This window comes from Rana temporaria, chromosome 2 (genome assembly GCF_905171775.1).
Source record: "Rana temporaria chromosome 2, aRanTem1.1, whole genome shotgun sequence".
In the NCBI taxonomy this organism is placed as follows: Eukaryota; Metazoa; Chordata; class Amphibia; order Anura; family Ranidae; genus Rana; species Rana temporaria.
In genome coordinates this window covers 449,947,800-449,966,371 of record NC_053490.1, presented here as the reverse complement: position 1 = coordinate 449,966,371, position 18,572 = coordinate 449,947,800, and the positions used below count along the sequence as shown (strand labels likewise).

Here is an 18,572-nt window from a genome sequence, read left to right as displayed (position 1 = left end):
AGTTTAGAGCGTTCCGGAATGCTTGTGAGCTCTACTTTGCGCTTCAGCCACGAACTTTCTCACTAGAAGCTACCAAAGTAGGTTTTGTTATGGCCCTCCTATCGGGTGAACCGCAGGCGTGGGCCCACCGTCTGATGGAGCAAAAGGACTTATCTCTTGACCGGTTGGACACGTTCTTTCAGGCTATGTCCTTGTTGTATGAAGACCCTCATCAGGCCGCTACCGCTGAAGCCGCTTTGCATGCCCTCCTGCAAGGTCGCAGACCCGTTGAAGATTATGTAGCCGAGTTCAGAAGGTGGAGTGCGGACACTAACTGGAACAATTCGGCCCTTTGTTATCAGTTCCGCTTGGGCCTCTCTGAAGCACTTAAGGGTGAACTCGCACGTGTAGGGGTCCCTGACACTTTGGAGGCTCTTATCAACCTAACCATCCAGATTGACAGATGCTTGAGGGAACGCAGGACTGAACGTGCCACCGGTCTGAATCGCCCAACATGGATGTTGCCCCGGGTACCCGCGTACCCTAACCCGATTCCTCCAACCCCGACCACTGCCTCTAGAGACATTCCAGAACCCATGCAGCTGGGTTTGATCCGCCCTTCCCTCACTGCTGAGGAACGACTTTGACGCCGGACAAACAACCTTTGCCTCTACTGCGGAGAGTCCGGCCACTACGTGAGGACCTGCCCAGCAAAATTCCGTAAGTGCACCTTCATGTCATCTGTCCCCTCACCCATTGTCTTCAACAAATCTGCTCATCTGGCTGTCCCCGTTTTATTGCAGCTTCCAGGAAGGGATATACGGACCAGCGCCATACTTGATTCCGGGGCCTGCAGCTGTTTTCTGGACTCTGCCTTTGCCACTCATCACCATATTCCGTTGCGCCCAAGGGCTGTTGGGCTGTCTGTACACTTGGCCGATGGGTCTATCTTGAAATCCGGGCCAGTCACCCAAGAAACCTTGCCCATCGCCACTACCATCTCGGACAGTCATCGAGAACTTTTATGCCTGGATGTTATTGAATCCCCTCTGTTCCCTATAATCCTGGGTATACCCTGGCTCCAGGCTCACAACCCTCAAATAAACTGGACTACCGGTGAGATTTGCTTCTGTTCCACCTACTGCCAACAACACTGCTTGCAGGAAATCTCATCTCCCCCTCTTTGCTTTGCATGGACTCCGACATTGAAATCCGCCAATCCGTCCCCGAGGTGTACCATGAGTTCCTGGACGTCTTCAGCAAAAAGGGGGCTGACACCCTTCCCCCTCACCGGCCATACGACTGCCCGATTGAGCTCCTCCCTGGGGCCGAAATCCCTTTCGGAAGAATTTTCCCCCTAACTGAACTAGAACTTGAAAATCTAAAGACTTATGTCGACGATAACCTCAAGAAGGGGTTTATCCGCCCCTCTACCTCACCAGCAGGGGCAGGAATTTTCTTCGTCGAGAAGAAGGACCATTCTCTCCGCCCCTGCGTGGATTACCGCGAGCTTAATAAGGTAACAATAAAGAATCGATACCCCCTCCCGCTGGTGCCGGAACTGTTCCAAAGACTGGGAGCAGCGGTCATCTTCACGAAACTGGACTTGCGGGGGGCCTATAACTTGGTACGAAGACGGGACGGCGACGAATGGAAGACTGCCTTCCGCACCCGCTTCGGCCACTTTGAATACTTGGTGATGCCCTTCGGGCTCTGCAACGCGCCTGCCACATTCCAGCACTTCGTGAATGACATCTTTAAGGACTACCTTGACCTCTTTGTCGTGGTCTACCTTGATGACATCCTCATTTTTTCCCCTTCTGTTGTCAAACATCGGGAACACGTCAAAAGCGTACTTAAGCGACTCCGAATACACGGATTATACGCCAAGCCTGAAAAATGTGAGTTTGAATGTGAAAGCATACAGTTCCTGGGACTTGTTATTTCAGTCAACGGCATCGAGATGGACCCGCAGAAGGTTACGGCAATCCTTGAGTGGCCTGCGCCCACAGATAAAAAGGGCATCCAACGCTTTATCGGGTTTGCCAATTTCTACAGAAAGTTCATTAGGGGGTTTTCCAATATCATCGCCCCCATAACTGGCCTAACCAAACAAACTGTCCGGTTCCGTTGGTCCCCTGAAGCCCAAGGAGCTTTTGAGGCGTTGAAGAAACTGTTTACGTCTGCACCGGTCCTTAGACACCCAGATGCCAGCCTGCCCTATATCTTGGAGGTGGACGCTTCGGAGACGGCAGTCAGGGCAGTGCTTTCCCAAAGACAGGGGCCAAAGGCCCTTCTGCACCCGGTTGCTTTTTTTCCCCGCAAACTATCTGACGCGGAACGGAACTATGACATGGGTGACCGAGAACTTTTAGCGATCAAGGCAGCGCTGGAGGAGTGGCGGTACTTATTGGAAGGTGCAGCTCACCCAATTTTGATCTATACAGATCACAAGAACTTAGAATACCTGAGAGTAGCCAAGAGACTAAGACCACGTCAAGCCAGATGGGCGCTTTTTTTTACCAGGTTCACTTTCCATATAACGTACAGGCCTGGGTCGAAGAATACCAAGTCCGATGCTCTTTCCCGGATGTACTGCAATTCTGAAAACCCTGCTCCTCCGGACACCATCTTATCTTCGGGAAATTTTCTGTTGCTTCAGGATGACCTATTGTCACGGATCAAACAGGCCTCTGCAGGAATGGCCTCCTCTTCGGATACAAATTTGCAACTCAGAGATGGCTTGTTGTGGCATGAGGACAGGATTTTTGTGCCGGAAGACTTACGGGTCAGTGTCCTGAGTCTCTGTCATGATCATGAGCTGGCTGGCCATTTTGGGGTACAGAAGACCTCGGAACTCTTGCAGCGCACGTTTTGGTGGCCCCAGCTTATGAAAGACTGTAAGAGTTATGTGGAGTCGTGCACCACGTGCATCCGAAGTAAAGGGAGCAAATCCAGAGCCTGGGGACTGTTGAAGCCTTTGCCCGTACCAGAGAGACCATGGAGAATGATCTCCATGGATTTTATTGTTGAGCTCCCTCCTTCTGAGGGTTTCACCACCATTTTTGTGACAGTGGACAGACTATCCAAGATGGCACACTTTCTGCCCATGAGGGGTACACCTTCTGCTCCCGAAACTGCTAAAATCTTCATTAAGGAAATTGTGCGGTTACACGGCATCCCCGCAAATATCGTGTCAGATCGTGGAGTACAGTTTACTTCCAGGTTCTGGAGAGCGCTCTGCGAGTCCCTCAAGATTGAGCTGTCGTTCTCATCTGCTTATCACCCACAATCAAATGGCCAAACTGAGAGGACAAACCAAACATTAGAACAATACCTACGCTGTTTCTCTTCGTTCTCCCAGGAAGATTGGGTCTCTCTACTTCCACTGGCTGAATTCGCATATAATAATTCAATTCACTCTGCTACCAAACAATCCCCTTTCTTTGCGAATTACGGCTACCACCCGCTATTTTTGTCTAATCGTGTCCCGGAATGTACGGTGCCCGCCGTCCAAGAGACATTAGACTTCTTCAGCACTAACAACAGGCTTCTCCAGGAAACTATGGCAAAGACTCAGGAGCATAATAAGGAGGTATTTGATAAAAGGCGGAGAGGAGAACTCAACCTGGAACCTGGGGATCTGGTATGGTTGTCTACTGTGAACTTGAGACTTGCCTGTCCGTCTAAGAAACTGGGGCCTAAGTTTATGGGGCCATTTCCAATCAGAAGGAAGATCAATAGTGTGGCCTATGAACTCGAATTACCAGAGTCTTTCCGCATCCATCCGGTCTTTCATGTCACCCTCCTGAAGCCTGACGTCGCTAACCCCTTTCCTGGGCGAAGCACTGATCCACCCGAACCGGTCTTGGTTAACGGTGAGGAAGAATTCGAGATTGAGTCTATCCTTGACTGCAGAAAAAGGCACAATCAGGTTCAGTTCCTGGTGAAATGGAAGGGCTACGGCCCTGAGGAAAACTCCTGGGAACCTGAACGTAACATCCACGCTAAGAGCTTGATTCGGTCCTTCAAGAACGCTCACCCACTCAAGATGTCTCGGTTGGGCATCCGGAGGCTGCCCATTGGAGGGGGGCAATGTCATGGACTTGGTAGACCACTAGGTGGCGCTAATCGCGCACCGGCGCGCAATAGCGCATTAGCACGCACGGGAGCGCGCGTTCGCGGCACGTCGGCGCGCATGGGTGCGCATAATAGCGGCGCGCGCGGGCACGCGCAATAGCGGTAGCGGCGCGCGGGCACGTGCTGACGCCATTTTGGCGCCACTTAGGCTATTTAATGGGGCTCTTCCCATAGCCCCTTGCTGCTCAGTCAACAGCGTTCCTGCTTACCCTACCTGATACCTGTTACCTGATTGGCTCCTGTTTCCTGTGACCTTGGCTTACCATTGACCCTGCTGTTCTCCGCCTGCCCTGACCTTCGGCTCGTCTGACTTCGCTTCCGCCTCCTCCTTCCAAACGGTCTGCTGCCCGCCTGTTACTGATCCGGCTTGGACTACGACTCTGCTTTGGCTTCCCCTCTGTACCTGATCCACCCGCCTGTGTTTGACCCGGCCTGCCTGACTCTGCCAGCATCTGTACTACAGTGCACCTCCCACCTGCTGCCTGTTCCAGCCATCTGCACCAAGCTCCTGTTGTCTGCTGTCTTACCCTCCAGCATCTCTGCAGTTCCTGCACAGCATCTTTGGAGTCTTCAGGAGACCACCGCAGACCTGCACGGCACCTTCCTGGCGCTTGTGCGACTCTGAACTCTAGAGCTCCCTGTCTGCTCTACCAGGGGTTCCGGAGTCAGAGGAGCAAGAGTTGCCATTCCCTGCACGCCAGGCTCTGCTCTGTACCAGGTACGTGACAATGACAAACATCTCATACTTACCTGCTCTGTGCAATGGCTTTGCACAGAACAGCCCAGATCCTCCTCTTCTTTGGGCCCTCTTCGGTGCTCCTGACCCCTCCCTTCTGTTGAGTGCCTCCACAGCAAGCAGCTTGCTATGGGGGGCACCCCCCCCACACATTCTGGCCCCACCCCCTCTCCTCATTGGCTCACTGACTTTGATTGACAGCAGCAAAAGCCCAGAGTGCATTGCTGCTGTCTCAGTCAATGAGGAGGGAGCGTCCCGGACAGCTGAGTCTCTCCTGCAACATTGCTGGATTTAGAAGGGGTTCAGAAAAGTATTAGGGGGGCTGATGCATACAGAAGGCATTTTATCTTAATGCAAAGAATGCATTAAGATTAAAACCTTCTGTCTTTACAACCAGTGGACAGTGTGTGGGCAGTGTCAGTAGGGAAGTGGAAGGTGTCAGCAGCGCAGTGGACAGTGTTAATGAAGCAGTGGACATGTCAGTAGGGCAGAGGATGATGTCAGTCAGTAGGGCAGTGGATGGTTTCAGTATTGCAGTGGACTTTGTCAGTATGGCAGAGGACATGGTTGGTAGAGCAGTGGATGGTGTCAGTAGAGCAGTGGACAGTGTCAGTCGTGTTTTTTTTTTGGTAATTTTCTTGCTTAATTTTTTCTTACCATTTAATTTGTTTCACAATTTTTATTTTTTTTACTTAAATTTTTTATTTTTAGCAGACCTGTTGGGGGGGGGGGTGTTTGGTGAAATATCAGAACCCCTGAGGTTTCACCTTTGAGACAGAGAAGGGAGATTGAGGACGCAGCCCTTAATTTTCATCTCTGAATCCTCAGCAGCAGACAATGAATGGACAGGGATAACTCTATACAGAGCTTCACGTTCAATCACAACTGAATCATAGTAATTACAGTTTACCATGCTTTGGTGAACAGCGGCGCTAGAATGTATATAAAAAATACACATGTGAAAGAAAGAAATGTGTATATTATATATAAAAACAACAACAAAAACCTGGGGAATGCCCAGGGAAAAACCAAGCCTACTTACCGACCAGCTTGCTGAAAACCAATCAATCTGTCTACAGTATGCGTTAAAAACAGGGGTTTTGTCCGCACGCATTTGCAAACGCATGCGTGAGCCACAGAGCCAAACAAAATGATAAAACGTGTCTATGCCTAGGTTCACACTGAACTGTGGGAATGAAGCCGAGCGAGTTCAGCTTAAGTTCAGCTGAAGTCCCCCGATATCGCCCACGATTTCAGAGACATCTGTACAGGTTTCTGCACAGATGTCAATATAAATTCCAGCCCGAAATCGCAAAAAGTAGTACAGAAACTACTGTGGCGTCGCACTGATTAGGACGTTGCCACTGACGGCAATTTCTGCCTATTTGACATGCGATTTGACATGTCAAATCGCATGTCAAAACACTCCAGTGTGAACCAGGGATAAATGTCATAAATTATCATGAAATGTGTCACCCAATGTGAAGAGATCTAAAGAGCACACCTGAATATAAATTGTGCAAAATGTCCATATATTAAGTGCAGAGAGTCCAGTGCATAGAAACAGTCCTCCAACACAGATGAAATCTTCACAACACACCATAAGTGCACCACTCACCTCTCCCATAAGATGTAAACTCACCAGTTATTTGTCTTACACTCTCGTGTTCGGAAGTCAAGCAGTGTACCCACAAGGGGTTAATACATCCAACAAAACGATCCCTACCACTGCCGATATAGGTGTAGCTTGCTCATATATGGGGAGACAAAGGCTCCACCAATGTAGTATGTTCCACAAACATATACAGTTTATTAAAAATCTTCATACATTTAAAACATTAAAATAAGCATGGAAAAGAAATTCCTAGGGCGTTGTAGCGTTAAGGTCTAAACATCGGGTGATATCTCACCGCACTTGGGACCTCATCGGAGTGTCTCGGAAAACACCTCCGGTACTTCCTTACACGTCACTTTCGGTTGCAGTCTCGATGCGTTTCGTCATCACGACTTCGTCCAGGGATTGTGGAATATGCAGGAACCAACCCATTTTCCTCTTGCAACCTCTGAGTGAAAGAGCGAGGAGGAAAAGCAGGCTTTCAGTGGCTGCATGAGGAAAATGGAGAGCAATGGTTCCTGTATATACCACCCCCGCCGCCCCTCCTGTTCAGATGTAAAACAGAATGTGACAGGCAGGCACAGACTTCCTGTAGCATGGGGCAGTGGTCACAGTGCTCAGTGTAAATACCATGTATACTGGAGATATGCAGACGAATTGTACTATGCTTTGGATAGAGTTCATATTGTATACTAGTTTGTGCAAAAGGGTAATTCATTTTTTCTTCTATTTAGGTTTTATTATGAAAATGATTCAGTTCTCAGCAAAGCTCAAAAAACTTTAATAGATAAAGTAACTATGTCCCAGATTATCTGTGCCAATACAAACATCACCGAAGTACCTCTGAATGTCTTCTTTGGAAACCAGTACCCTGCAGACTTTGTTCCATGTTCCAAAATCCCAGCACTGGACCTGAGCCCATGGAAAGAGCTCCCTCAATTTGGTAAGTGCAAAGTGTCTTTACCGGTCTTGCATTTAGCTATCATCTAGAATAGGGGTGTCAAACTCAGTTTCATCGTGGGCCACATTAGCATTATGATTGCCGGTTTTATCTGTAAGATTAGATGTCTAGCACATCCCCTCCCCATACATTAGATGTCGAGAGCTACCCCACCATCAGAAGTTAAGTCCCCCACTCTCCCTTACATCACAGTGCACCCCCCTTTCCTTATGCTGCTGCAGGGAAGAAGATAGATGCATTGCTTAAAAGCAGAAAGTAATGCTGGCCATACACTCCACAAAAAATCGTCCGAACGAACTTTCGAAAAACGAACGTTCGGTCGTGAGTACAAACGATAGTGCCCTCATGTAATGACCGATAAATCGTTCAGTGGACATAAATTAAAAAAAATTGGTTCGTTTTTTTTACATATACCTAGTGCAGAAAGTTCAGACGGGAAACACATTAACCTTCCGATTTATCGTTCGTTCGGCAGAAAATTTCCAAACTTGTCCTTAGTTTTTTCGGCTCAAAAACGTCCAAACGATTATCAATCTTGTGCCCATTAACTGTTCGAAAAACGAACGAACTGTCTGAAAGACCGAATTTTTCCCAATTTTTCGTATAGCGTATGGCCAGCATAAGGGTCTGGAGGAGGACCACAGGAGGGCTGGAACTCTCCTGCAGCTGCATGAGAGGTGCAAGGGCCACATGAAATGGCCTGGAGGGCCGGATTCAGCCTGCGGGCCTTGTGTTTGACACCTGTGATCTAGAATAATGCAGGTCTCATAGACTAATTTATGGTGATAATAAATTGATAGATTAACGTTGATAATAAAAAATGCCTGATTTATACATGAACAAGAATTAATATGGGCTGACATGATAAAAACTGAAGCCCTACTGGTACTTGTGTTAGGCATAACCTGCTAATGGCAAGATCAAATTGATCAACCCAAAGGTGTCCAAATTGTTCAAAGTAGCAATGATGTGAAAGCCAGTGCCGGGACAAAATCATCCAATGCCCAGGGCAAAGATGCCAGATTGCACCCCAGTGTAAGCTTTTTTTTTTTTTGGGTATTATTTTATTGACATAAAAAAAAAAAGTCAGTTTAATGCTTATTGTATACTTTGCAGTCAAGCAAAACAAGATTTGACAATTGCAGCTTGGTATTGAGTGTCTTCATCAAGATAAACATTCGCAAACTCTTCATAGCTGAACTGATGGCGGGAATTAAGATGAGCAACAATATTCGCAGTTACTTGACCTGGATTTCCCCATGGCAGAGTGCAACAGATTGGGCACACCGCTTCCCCATCTTCAAAATAATGCATAAAGATACAATGATCAAGCAAAGCTTGTCTGTTCAGGTTCTGCTGTGGACACAGAGGGCAGTTGTATGTCGTTTCCATCGGTTTTGTTGCACAGGCAGCGGCGGTGTTCTCCCCTTTGGGTTCTTTGGGGCCAATCCCATATTCTTCCTGGTAACTTTTGCAGGACTTGTAATGAAGCCGCATGCAGGACAGTTTCACTTGCTTTCCGCAGTACATACACCCAGCTGAGTGTGTTCTCATTTCTACCTCGATGTCCGATGCCCTTGTTGGTGCAGATCTCTCCCTTCTACATATGGCCCCGCGGCAAAGAGGACAGCGTGCTCCGCTTGCTTTCACAGCCGACATAAAGCATTTTCTGCAAAAAACATGTCGACAGCTCTCAGTTCTCACTGGAGTTTGGAAGGTCTCCTGACAAATGGGACAGCAGAAATCATCTTCATCGTGGTATAGTGCAGAAGATGATGAGGCTGTAGCTTCCTCCATCAACCCGTTTTATGTATAATCACGTATGGCACTGGGAGAGAGCGCAAGCTTCGCAGGTACATTCACAGGAAGAAAGTTAGACCAGGAAGCCCCAGTGTAAGCTTTTGAGGAGGGTAAAAGAGAGCACAGCCCGCACCTCTTCCTGGCTTTCTCCTCTCCTTGCCACTTACAGCGCTGGGCTGGCAGAAGTAGTGATGCCGCTGTCACTACTCGTGTCAGCCTTATAGTAGAAGGAACTTGCAACGTCCCATCCCTACAATACGTCTCCATCTGCCCACCCTTTGTCCTGGCCCTGGTGGGGGAAAGATACAAGAAAATATTGTTTGCACAACATTAGTTCACACAGTATGTTTAAAACTTATGCTAGTTAATAGTAATATTTTTTTTTATAATTGCAGGCGAGTTCAACTGAAATCTTCAATCAAGAAACCAACTCCAATACAGCAAGGTAGCAGGACTTCCTCCTTGAGGGGGCTCTGCATAGACTATACTTCTAAGACTATATTTTAGTTTTTTACATTTTTCCCAATTCATTGAGCAAACCAAATATTGTTTTTAATAATAGCAGCTACTAATATTTAGTCCCAGTCATTTATCACCTTTATCTATACTCACTTTAATAATGCTACTTTCTGTTGCTGTTACCTGGAGCTGTAAAACAATAACATTTGGCTTTCTGATAATACTTTTCATTCTCTAATTGTTATACTGTTGGAAAGGTTACAGAGGAGTGACACTGTGCGGCTGTCTATGAAGGGTAGAACAGATCAAAGACAGAAATAAAAATGTATTAATAAATAGTTGAATCCATACTATATGATCTCTTATCAACGTTGGACAATAAGCTCTCCTATATTGAACATTGGCATGACTGGCATGATATTGAAAATAATTTGTCAACAATATCCATAAACACAGCTTTGGTTGAATCTATAAACTATAAAACACTACTACGCTGGTATATGGTCCCAACTAGAATAGCTAAAATGAACACTCAAGCCTCATCCCAGTGTTTTCTATGATTAATATATAATGGCACTGCCCCAAAATGACACGCTTTTGGATTAGGATGATCAACTTCATTCGTTCCGCCATGGGACAAAATATCTCCAGGAAGCCCGAGAGTGTCCACTTTCAAAAATTAAAGTGATTGTAAAGTCTTTTTCAAAACTAACAAACATGTTATACTTACCTCCTCTGTGCAGTGGTTTTGCATAGAGCAGCCCGGATCCTCCTCTTCTTGGGTTCCTGGTGATTGAAGTTTTGCCCAAAAACGAGCTCCTCCCGTCGCGTAAGCCGCGTCACGGTTGGCGGAAGGAGCCGAACGGCTCCTTTCGCCAATTGTGACGTGGCTTACGCGACGGGGGGGGGGGGGCTCGTTTTTGGGCAAAACGTCAATCACACACATGTGAGGAACGCCTACTCCCGCGGGACTCGCAACCCGGATGCACGGGTGAATATGCTGTACTAAGGTATGTACAGCATGAAAAAAATAATAAGAGCCTTAATCGGATTGTAATGTGGGGGGGCAGTGGAATTAGAAAAAGTAGTTTTTAGGGTGAACCACCGCTTTAAGATGTTTGCCTATTACTTTCCCAGTTTGGGGGGTCTGGAGTTATCTTATGTGTTTGTTACTGTTATTTATGCAAAAAAATAATCAATAAACATATTGAAATCTAAAAAATAGTTTCACACACGTCTGTCCAATGTTACACCTTTGTGTTCATTTCCTTGGACGTGGGGATGATCCTGCCTCCTTTTTTCATATGCCAATTTACCGCAGGTTTTGTGGGTACAAAAAAAACTCTCTTGGACTCTGAATAATGTTAGATTTTATTTTTGTTAAATAAACAGAAGATTGCTGCTTCTAGATGGCAAGCTGATAAATGCAGTCAACCAATATTCATATTTGTAAAAGACGTGTTCATTGTTCTGAATTTTAGATTTGGATTGAGTGGTTATGTTCTGGGGTTGATTTACTAAAAGAAAAAAAGACTGTGCACTTTGCAAAGTGCAGTTGTTCCAGAGCTTAGGAAATGAACATAAATGCTGCTGACTTTCACCATCCAATCATTTGCTAGCAAAAATGCTATTTTTTTTTACACGTGATTGGGTATTCTTTGCACGTGATTGGGTATTCTTTGCAAAGTGAAGCTTTACCTCTGAAGGTAAATAGACTGCAAAGTGCAATTTCCCTCTGCAAGTGCAGTTGCTCCAGAGCTTAGTAAATGAGGTAAAGAAAAGAGTACCTAATCACGTGCAAGGGAAATGAAAAAAACTAATTATAATTTTTACTTGCACCTGATTGGTTAATGGAAGTCAGCAGAGCTTCTGCTCATTTACTAAGCTCTGGAGCAACTGTATTTGCAGAGTGCACAGTTGTTTCCTTTAGTAAATAAACCCTTGTACCCAGTGGCGGTGCGTCTATAGAGGGCGCTGGAGCGCCGCCCCCTCTGGCTCCCGCACACGCCACTTGCCGGCCGCTGGTCTATTTAGATGGCCGGACTATGAGCTCCGGCCACCTGAATAATGGCAGCTGGTTGGCTGTGCGGAAGTGCCTATCAGAGCCAGCGGCTCTGATAGGCTTTCCAAGTACATCCCTCAGCCTTTCCGGATGCTTATCCAGGGGACGTACAGGGGGTGCGTTCCTTGGATAAGACTGACAGGCGTCTCAGCCAATCAGGTTCACCGGTTCTGGTTACCGGTAACCTGATTGGCTGAAGCGCCATCGAGGGCGGGAGAAGACATCGAGGGACGTGGAAGGAGGATGGCCGACCCCAGAAAGGTAAGTGCCGGGCGGGGGGGGGGGGCATTTCACAGGGCACATCAGCATCAATTGGCACAGTGGCGACAATTAAAGGGCACAGTGGTGACAATTAAAGGGCACAGTGGCGACAATTGATGGGCACAGCGGCTGCGTTTGATGGCATGGCACAGTGGCTGCGTTTGATGGCATGGCACAGTGGTGACAATTGATGGCAAAGTGGCTGCGTTTGATGGGCACAGTGGCTGCATTTGATGGGCGCAGTGAGGCTGCAATTGTTTTTTTTTTTTTTTCGTTTGCGCCCCCCCAAAAATTTTGAGCACCAGCCGCCACTGCCTGTACCTCATTTTGTGTGCCAGTGACTGTTACCCCAGCTGGAAACGAGGGGAAAGTCAGACCCTTTAAGACTTACTCCAGAAGGCACAGAAACTCTGCTTTTTATCATCATCTCTCTGCCTTCCCATCTGACATTCGGCAAACCCATAAAAGAGGTGTTTGACCATGATCATGACCATTGTATAACAGATGTACCATTACTGCTTGACCTAACCCCTTACTCCAACCTTTTACCATTACCCATTAAATAAGACCACACCAAAATTGGAGTAAAATATTGGCCATAGCAGCCTCTGTTATTAACAAAATTAATTTGAATTTGATATAAACCGTAACAAAACATCTATTATCAAAGCCATCCGTCAATACTAGCGTTGATCTTTGTAGGAACCCCAAAATACCATCTGTGTAATACTGCACTGCTGTACCTTTCATATGTAGCGCCCTGCTCCTGTTGAACAGGCACTGCTGTAAATTTAGTGGGGGCCTGAGCTGTCATTTGGCTTAGACTAGTTTGATTATGGGCAATTTAGCCTCTGTTCCAGCTATGGCTGTGCTGGGAGTATCCACCATTGCTTGCCTGGGGGTGTCATTACCACCCCAGGCCAAGGGAGGCAGCAGCAAAGTCAGGGTGTATTGGGTGTCCCCCTCAGCAGCGAATCAGTGGGAGTGTACGGCAAAAAAAAAAAAAAAAACAGCATACTGTAGATGTCGGAAGTATGCTGGATGTAATGGTATATAGATGCTTTTTATGGTGAACCTCCGCTTTAAGGGACAGACGCCATTGGTGGGGGTCTGTCGTCCCATGTGCCTCGTGGCCCTCCTGGCCTGGGGTGTGTGTCCTGAATCCTGGCTCCGGGACCACGTTGGTCCGGGGTTGCGGCATTCGCCTGGTAGGCCCAGTAGTCAGACTGGGGCCTGCTCTTTTTCAGAGGTGATCCTGTGCTGTCCGTCCTGCGGGAGGAAGCCACTTGATGAAGGAAGCCAGGGGAGGACCTATCCTGGAGAGGGCCATGCAAGAGGCTGGTACCTTGGGAGAAGGCCTGGAAACGTAATCAAAGAGTGTCGCCTGTCAGGTCTAAAGTTCTACTAAAGCTAAACTGGAGAGTTCCGGGTGCTGAATCCTGTGGCAGGGGATTCTGGACCAAAAATGTCTCCTCGTAAAGGAAGGTCTGTGGCAGAGACTGTACTTTATTCCGTGTGTGCCATCCTGGCTGCTAGGCCAGTGAGAGGGACCTATCCAGGTGAGCCATACCCACTATGGCTAGAGTGGTGACGAAAACTGTTTGCTGGAAGCAGGAGTGTTTCCCATTTGTGACTATACACCTGAACCTACCTACCCTTTCCACCCCTCTCCACTTCTTCCTGTTAAAGTTCTACAAATAAATCCCAGAAAAAGAAGTGCATTGTGTGGACATTGAAATTCTTCAGACTCTCACTTCACCCTGGACAGCGCGAAGATAAAGGTAACGTGCCACCCAAAAATACTCAGCAGCTCCTCCGGGGGTAGTGCTACACATACATGATAATAGGCCTCCAGCCGACATGCTGGCTCAGAGACAACCACTGCTCGCAGTGCACCCATTACCCAAACTTCCAGCTAAACCAACGTTAGCTGTAATACCACCATTGGGACCCATACCACCGATAGGTCTCGAACTCGTCCTTCCGAGGTATCTTCATTCACCCGCAAAGACCAACACTTGCCAACTGCTAGAACATCCTGAAATCCTACTGCTCTGTGGAAAAAAACAAAACACATGTAGTGCTTGGTTGCTACTACTAGTAACCAACATCCACCATATCACCCTGCTGCCAGACATCCATCTATCACCTCAGAGACAATGAACAGTCATTTGGGTTGTTTTGCTTTTGTTTATTGGGGGGATATAACTTGGTTGGGGCATATGGGATGCCCATAGAACGGTTTGTTTTGCCATCATATTTAATGAACGTTGGTAAATTGGTTTAGTCTTGAAGATCTGATGTACTTCTAACATTTACAGTCGCTTTCCCTGCATAGCACCATGCAGACTATTGCTCCTCTTCTGCATCAACTCCTGCAGACTGCTACTCCCAGGACTTCTCTCCTCCTGCACAAACTTCCATTGTAAAACTATTAGGTTCCCATCTCATCATCTTCATTATGACAAAAATGGACCACACTGAATAATCCCAGCTTGCTGGCTGTAATTAGATGCTGTTACTAGGCCAGAGGTCTGCAATATCTCTCCCCGGCAGCCTAAAAATTTAGTAGCGTGTGCTGGTTAATGGACTACTGCTCCCAGCTAGTCCGGCCTGCAAATCCTGCGCCCACAGGCCACAGCGACTTGACACACTCCCCACAGTCTCTCCTCTGGCCTCGCACACAGCTCCGCTGGCATGCCTCATCCAGAACTCCACTGTGGTCCATTCACCGACCTTTTCCTGCCCCGAGTCTATGATGAAGAACTTTATCTGGACACATGTTCTGACAGCTTCTCCCGGGCTCCACCGCTAGCCCTCGCACCCCCCTCAGATGGGGGTGGGGCCTCTGCTGCCATCTAATGCTCCATTGGATCCACTTCTCCCGGCCGACAACTCCTCCCCAGTGGCATGTGACCTCAGCTTATATGGGAGGCCTGCCTCTCTAGTCCTAGGCCCTGCCCCTCTTCCAGAACATTCTCCCTGGAAGCAGGGGAGGCAAAATTAGAGCACAGGTGGTCACCCCCACTGCTACACTAACCACTCCCTGCCCCCAGATCAAAACAAGCAGGCCTAGCCTGAAGCATAAGCCTGCCCTGACAGTTCCCCTAGCAAAAGTCCTATTCGAGCACCTACCTACAGTAGAGGGTGCTCCACACAAACAAAACCAAAAAAGGGGAGGGTAGGTGGGAAGCTTTCTCCTGCTCTCTGTGGTGACACTAGGGAGGGGCCAGCTGCTTTCATTTGTCTCTCCGCCCTCCTTCCCACTGTTCTTCCAATCCATAAAGTTCTCTTATTCCATGTACCCTGTTTCCCCTGTACCCATGTCAGCCCTGCTCTTATTTTATTATTTTGCTCCAGGCTTCTCTGGAGTGTGTAATTAGAATGTTTTTAGTCTACTGACAGAGATTCAATCCTTAAAGTATTATTAAGCCCCTAAACAAAAAAGCATATAAATGAACACAGTATATTACTTATTTTCCCTTAATTTTATCTGGTGATCCGGCCAAAAGCGCACTATAATGGTGGTCTTGATGGAGGAGCAAAAAAGTCACCTTTGCACAGCAGATGAAATTGACTAACAAATTAAACCTAAACTCCAGCTAACGCTTTTTAAGCAGTTACAGCAACATTGTTTTCCCTTTTGGGATAATGGTGTTATATACTGTAAATGAATCAAAGCTGAACATTGTAAGCACCCCTGTCAGTGTTAAATGGCTTTGTCTCAACCATCTAACTGTCATTTTGGATGGAAAGCTTGGGTTTTTTAAGGATGTTGAACAACAACAGACATACTGGTGGGATCACCAAGTGAAAACAAAGAAAATAAAAAGCCTAAAAAAGAAAACTTAGGCAGCCATCATATCTAATAATTGGTAAGCTACAATATATACAATTTTTGCTTTTGGGTTTAGTACCACTTGAAACACTCCACTGAAAAGGTCCTCCTTTTCATGTCTATTGCCCCATTAGAAAGATTACCCCTTACTTTTTATATCTGTAACAATCTCCTCTCTGACAGGAGATAGGGAAATCCAATTCAGTGGGCATACTAGATCATGTACACCAGGGGTCTCAAAGTACCGGCCCGCAGATCAGTTATAAATGTCCCGCAGGCAGGGCGGGGGGTGCCGCAGAAGGGGGGGGGGTAGGTCGAGATGCATGCAGAGTATTGCAGGAAGCGTCTGTCATAAGTTTGCTTCTCTCTCATGTCGCACTGCGGCTGCTCCCCGCCCCCCTTCTCTTCTCGTCCATCCCCATTTGCTTGTGTCATTATCTGGGACGGACGAGAAGAGAGGGGAGGGGAGGCCGCCGGGGGGCGGGGAGCAGCAGCAGCAGCAGCGTGGCATGAGAGAGACGTGAATTTATGACAGACGCTACCTGCGCTTGAAGAAAACGACAACATGTAAACGCTGACCTGTGCCCCATGTACCCTGATTGTGCCCCATATAGCCTGATGTGCCCCGATTGTGCTCTGATGTGGCCCATGTACCCTGCTGTGCCATGTGCCTTGTCCTGATGGGCCGTGCCTAGGGTTGCCACCTCATCCCTTTAAAACCGAACACATATTAATTACACAGGTTCTGTGGCTAATTAAGGTGGTAATTAGACTCATTTGGTGCCTTACCTGCATTAAATTAGCCTCAGAACCTGTGTAATTCATATGTGTTCGGTTTTAAAGGGATGAGGTGGCAACCCTAGCCGTGCCTGATGTGACCTGTTGTGCTGTGCTCTGAGGTGCCCTGTACCCCGATGTGCTGGGCCCTGTACCCGGATGTGCACTGTGCCCTGATGGTGAGTGGTCAGTGTGCAGTGTAGTGGTCAGGGTTAATAAAGCGTCCGGCCCTCAGGTAATTTGTCTTGTGGCCCTCAGGTAATTTGTGTGTGAGACCCCTGATGTACACTAATGGTGGGTACACTAATACTTTGGATGGGACAGGGGCCAAATTTTGAGTCTCAAAGTGTCTTCCTTTACACATTGTTTTTCTTATTTTTTCCATTAAAATACATAATCCCGGGGTAATAGGTAGTTACAGAGCTTTGTGTTACAGAACCTGTGCAAATCTGCATGCATCTAAGTCAATAACTTCTCTTAAAATAATTTTTCACCTCTAGCCTTCATCTTCCTCACTCACACACACCAGAGGCGTTGCTATGGGGGTGCGGACCTCACCCGGGTGACACCCGCCAGAGGGGTGACACCGGGGCCGCCGCTACACACAGTTGTTACAGTCAGAGCTACAACGGAGCGTTGCAAGTGTGTCCTCCACGCTCCTGCATCACAGCACAAGTCTCTCAGTCACTTCCCTGTCAGGCAGAGTGATCTCTACCTGACAGGAGCTATCTAGTTCCGGCTTACGTGACAACATGATCCACAGGCAGAGAGAAGCGCGGCGCGCAAATGAACAGTCAGTAAGAGAGAACTCGAGGAACCAGGAGGAGGCTGACTGCCCGGGAGCCTGGGATAAGGGAAGAGACCGGAGAGGAGGAGCCTCCTTACAGTATGTGGTGGCGGCACCAAACACTCGGTCCGTGCACACACACAGCACATGCTATTCCCTCTGTCTGTGCCACCAGTGAGAATGGCAGTGCAATGCATCTCTGTCACCCCCCCTCCTGTCTCACCCCCCACCCCTCCCTCTGTCTCACCCCCTCCCTCTCTGTCACATCCCCACCCCCTCTCTGTCTCACCCCCACCCCCTCAATCACTGTCTCCCCCCCATCCTCCCCCCTCTCTCTCCCCCCTTATGTCTTTAACCTTCCACCCCCTCTTTCCCTTTTATGGAAAATTCCCACTAAATCAGCATGAAATCAAAGAGCAGTCAGAGCAATTTGACACTCCAGCCACTCTGCATTGCAGGCTGCTAGGGGGCAGTATGATTAACAGTTCAGTGCATCATACTTCCCCCTCTTTTTTTGTACAAACTTTGTTTGCAGTGTATTTAATGTACATTTTATTCTACAAAATGTCGGGCTGCATGTTATCATTTCAAGTTCTCAAAGAAATGCATTCTGTTAGTAGATTTTTCATGTATTCTCAGTGTAGAAAAGTAGGGGGCTGGCAACGCTGTTTGGGGGAGGGAGGCGCTTCAGAGTACAGTGCCTATAGGCTCCTGAGATGTGAATTCCGGTCCTGGAGAAAGAGGGGGGGACAAAGAAAAATGGAGAGAAAGAACAAGGGATAGAAAGAACAAGAAAGATGGATAGAGAGAGAGATAAAAGGGGAAGAAAGGAGAACAGAGAGCACACAGTAGGGTAAAAAATATTTGGAAAAAGTTATTTGGGGGGGCACCATATGACACCAACTCCTAGTGACGCCACTGACACACACCCTTTCCTTATGATGAATATGTAGGATTGTGCCGCTTGTAGATCTTCTACCCACCCCATTTGCACTGACTTTTGAAACAGTTCAGATACTTCTTGCTTTGAGCTGCATTTTACTTTTCCAGCACAATGCAGTGCAACTTTGGGGAATCGTAGACTAAACTGGTTTCCAGGGCAGAGTCCAAACAACTGATTGGTAGGGTATAAGCAGTACAAGTCTTGCTGGTCATTG

At 47.5% G+C, this 18,572-nt stretch overlaps 2 protein-coding genes across 2 annotated transcripts in view; one reads left to right on the top strand and one right to left on the bottom strand.

Moving 5' to 3' along the window:
- Positions 1 to 10,443, top strand: part of LOC120927668 (myeloperoxidase-like) — a 55,386-nt gene extending 44,943 nt beyond the window's left edge. The window contains exons 12-13 of the mRNA XM_040338489.1: positions 7,205 to 7,413; positions 9,627 to 10,443. Coding sequence (XP_040194423.1) covers positions 7,205 to 7,413; positions 9,627 to 9,640 — 223 coding nt within the window. The 3' untranslated portion in view covers positions 9,641 to 10,443. The remainder of the gene's footprint in view (positions 1 to 7,204; positions 7,414 to 9,626) is intronic.
- LOC120927669 (E3 ubiquitin-protein ligase RNF138-like) lies at positions 8,487 to 9,324 on the bottom strand. The gene has a single exon (XM_040338490.1). It carries the CDS (start codon positions 9,226 to 9,228, stop codon positions 8,548 to 8,550), a length of 681 nt encoding a protein of 226 aa, XP_040194424.1. The 5' UTR covers positions 9,229 to 9,324; the 3' UTR covers positions 8,487 to 8,547.
- Positions 10,444 to 18,572: the final 8,129 nt, after the last annotated feature.

What these genes read in the sequence shown, in the direction of transcription:
- LOC120927669 (XM_040338490.1), bottom strand. Translation starts at nt 9,228, where the DNA reads ATGGAGGAAGCTACAGCCTCATCATCTTCTGCACTATACCACGATGAA.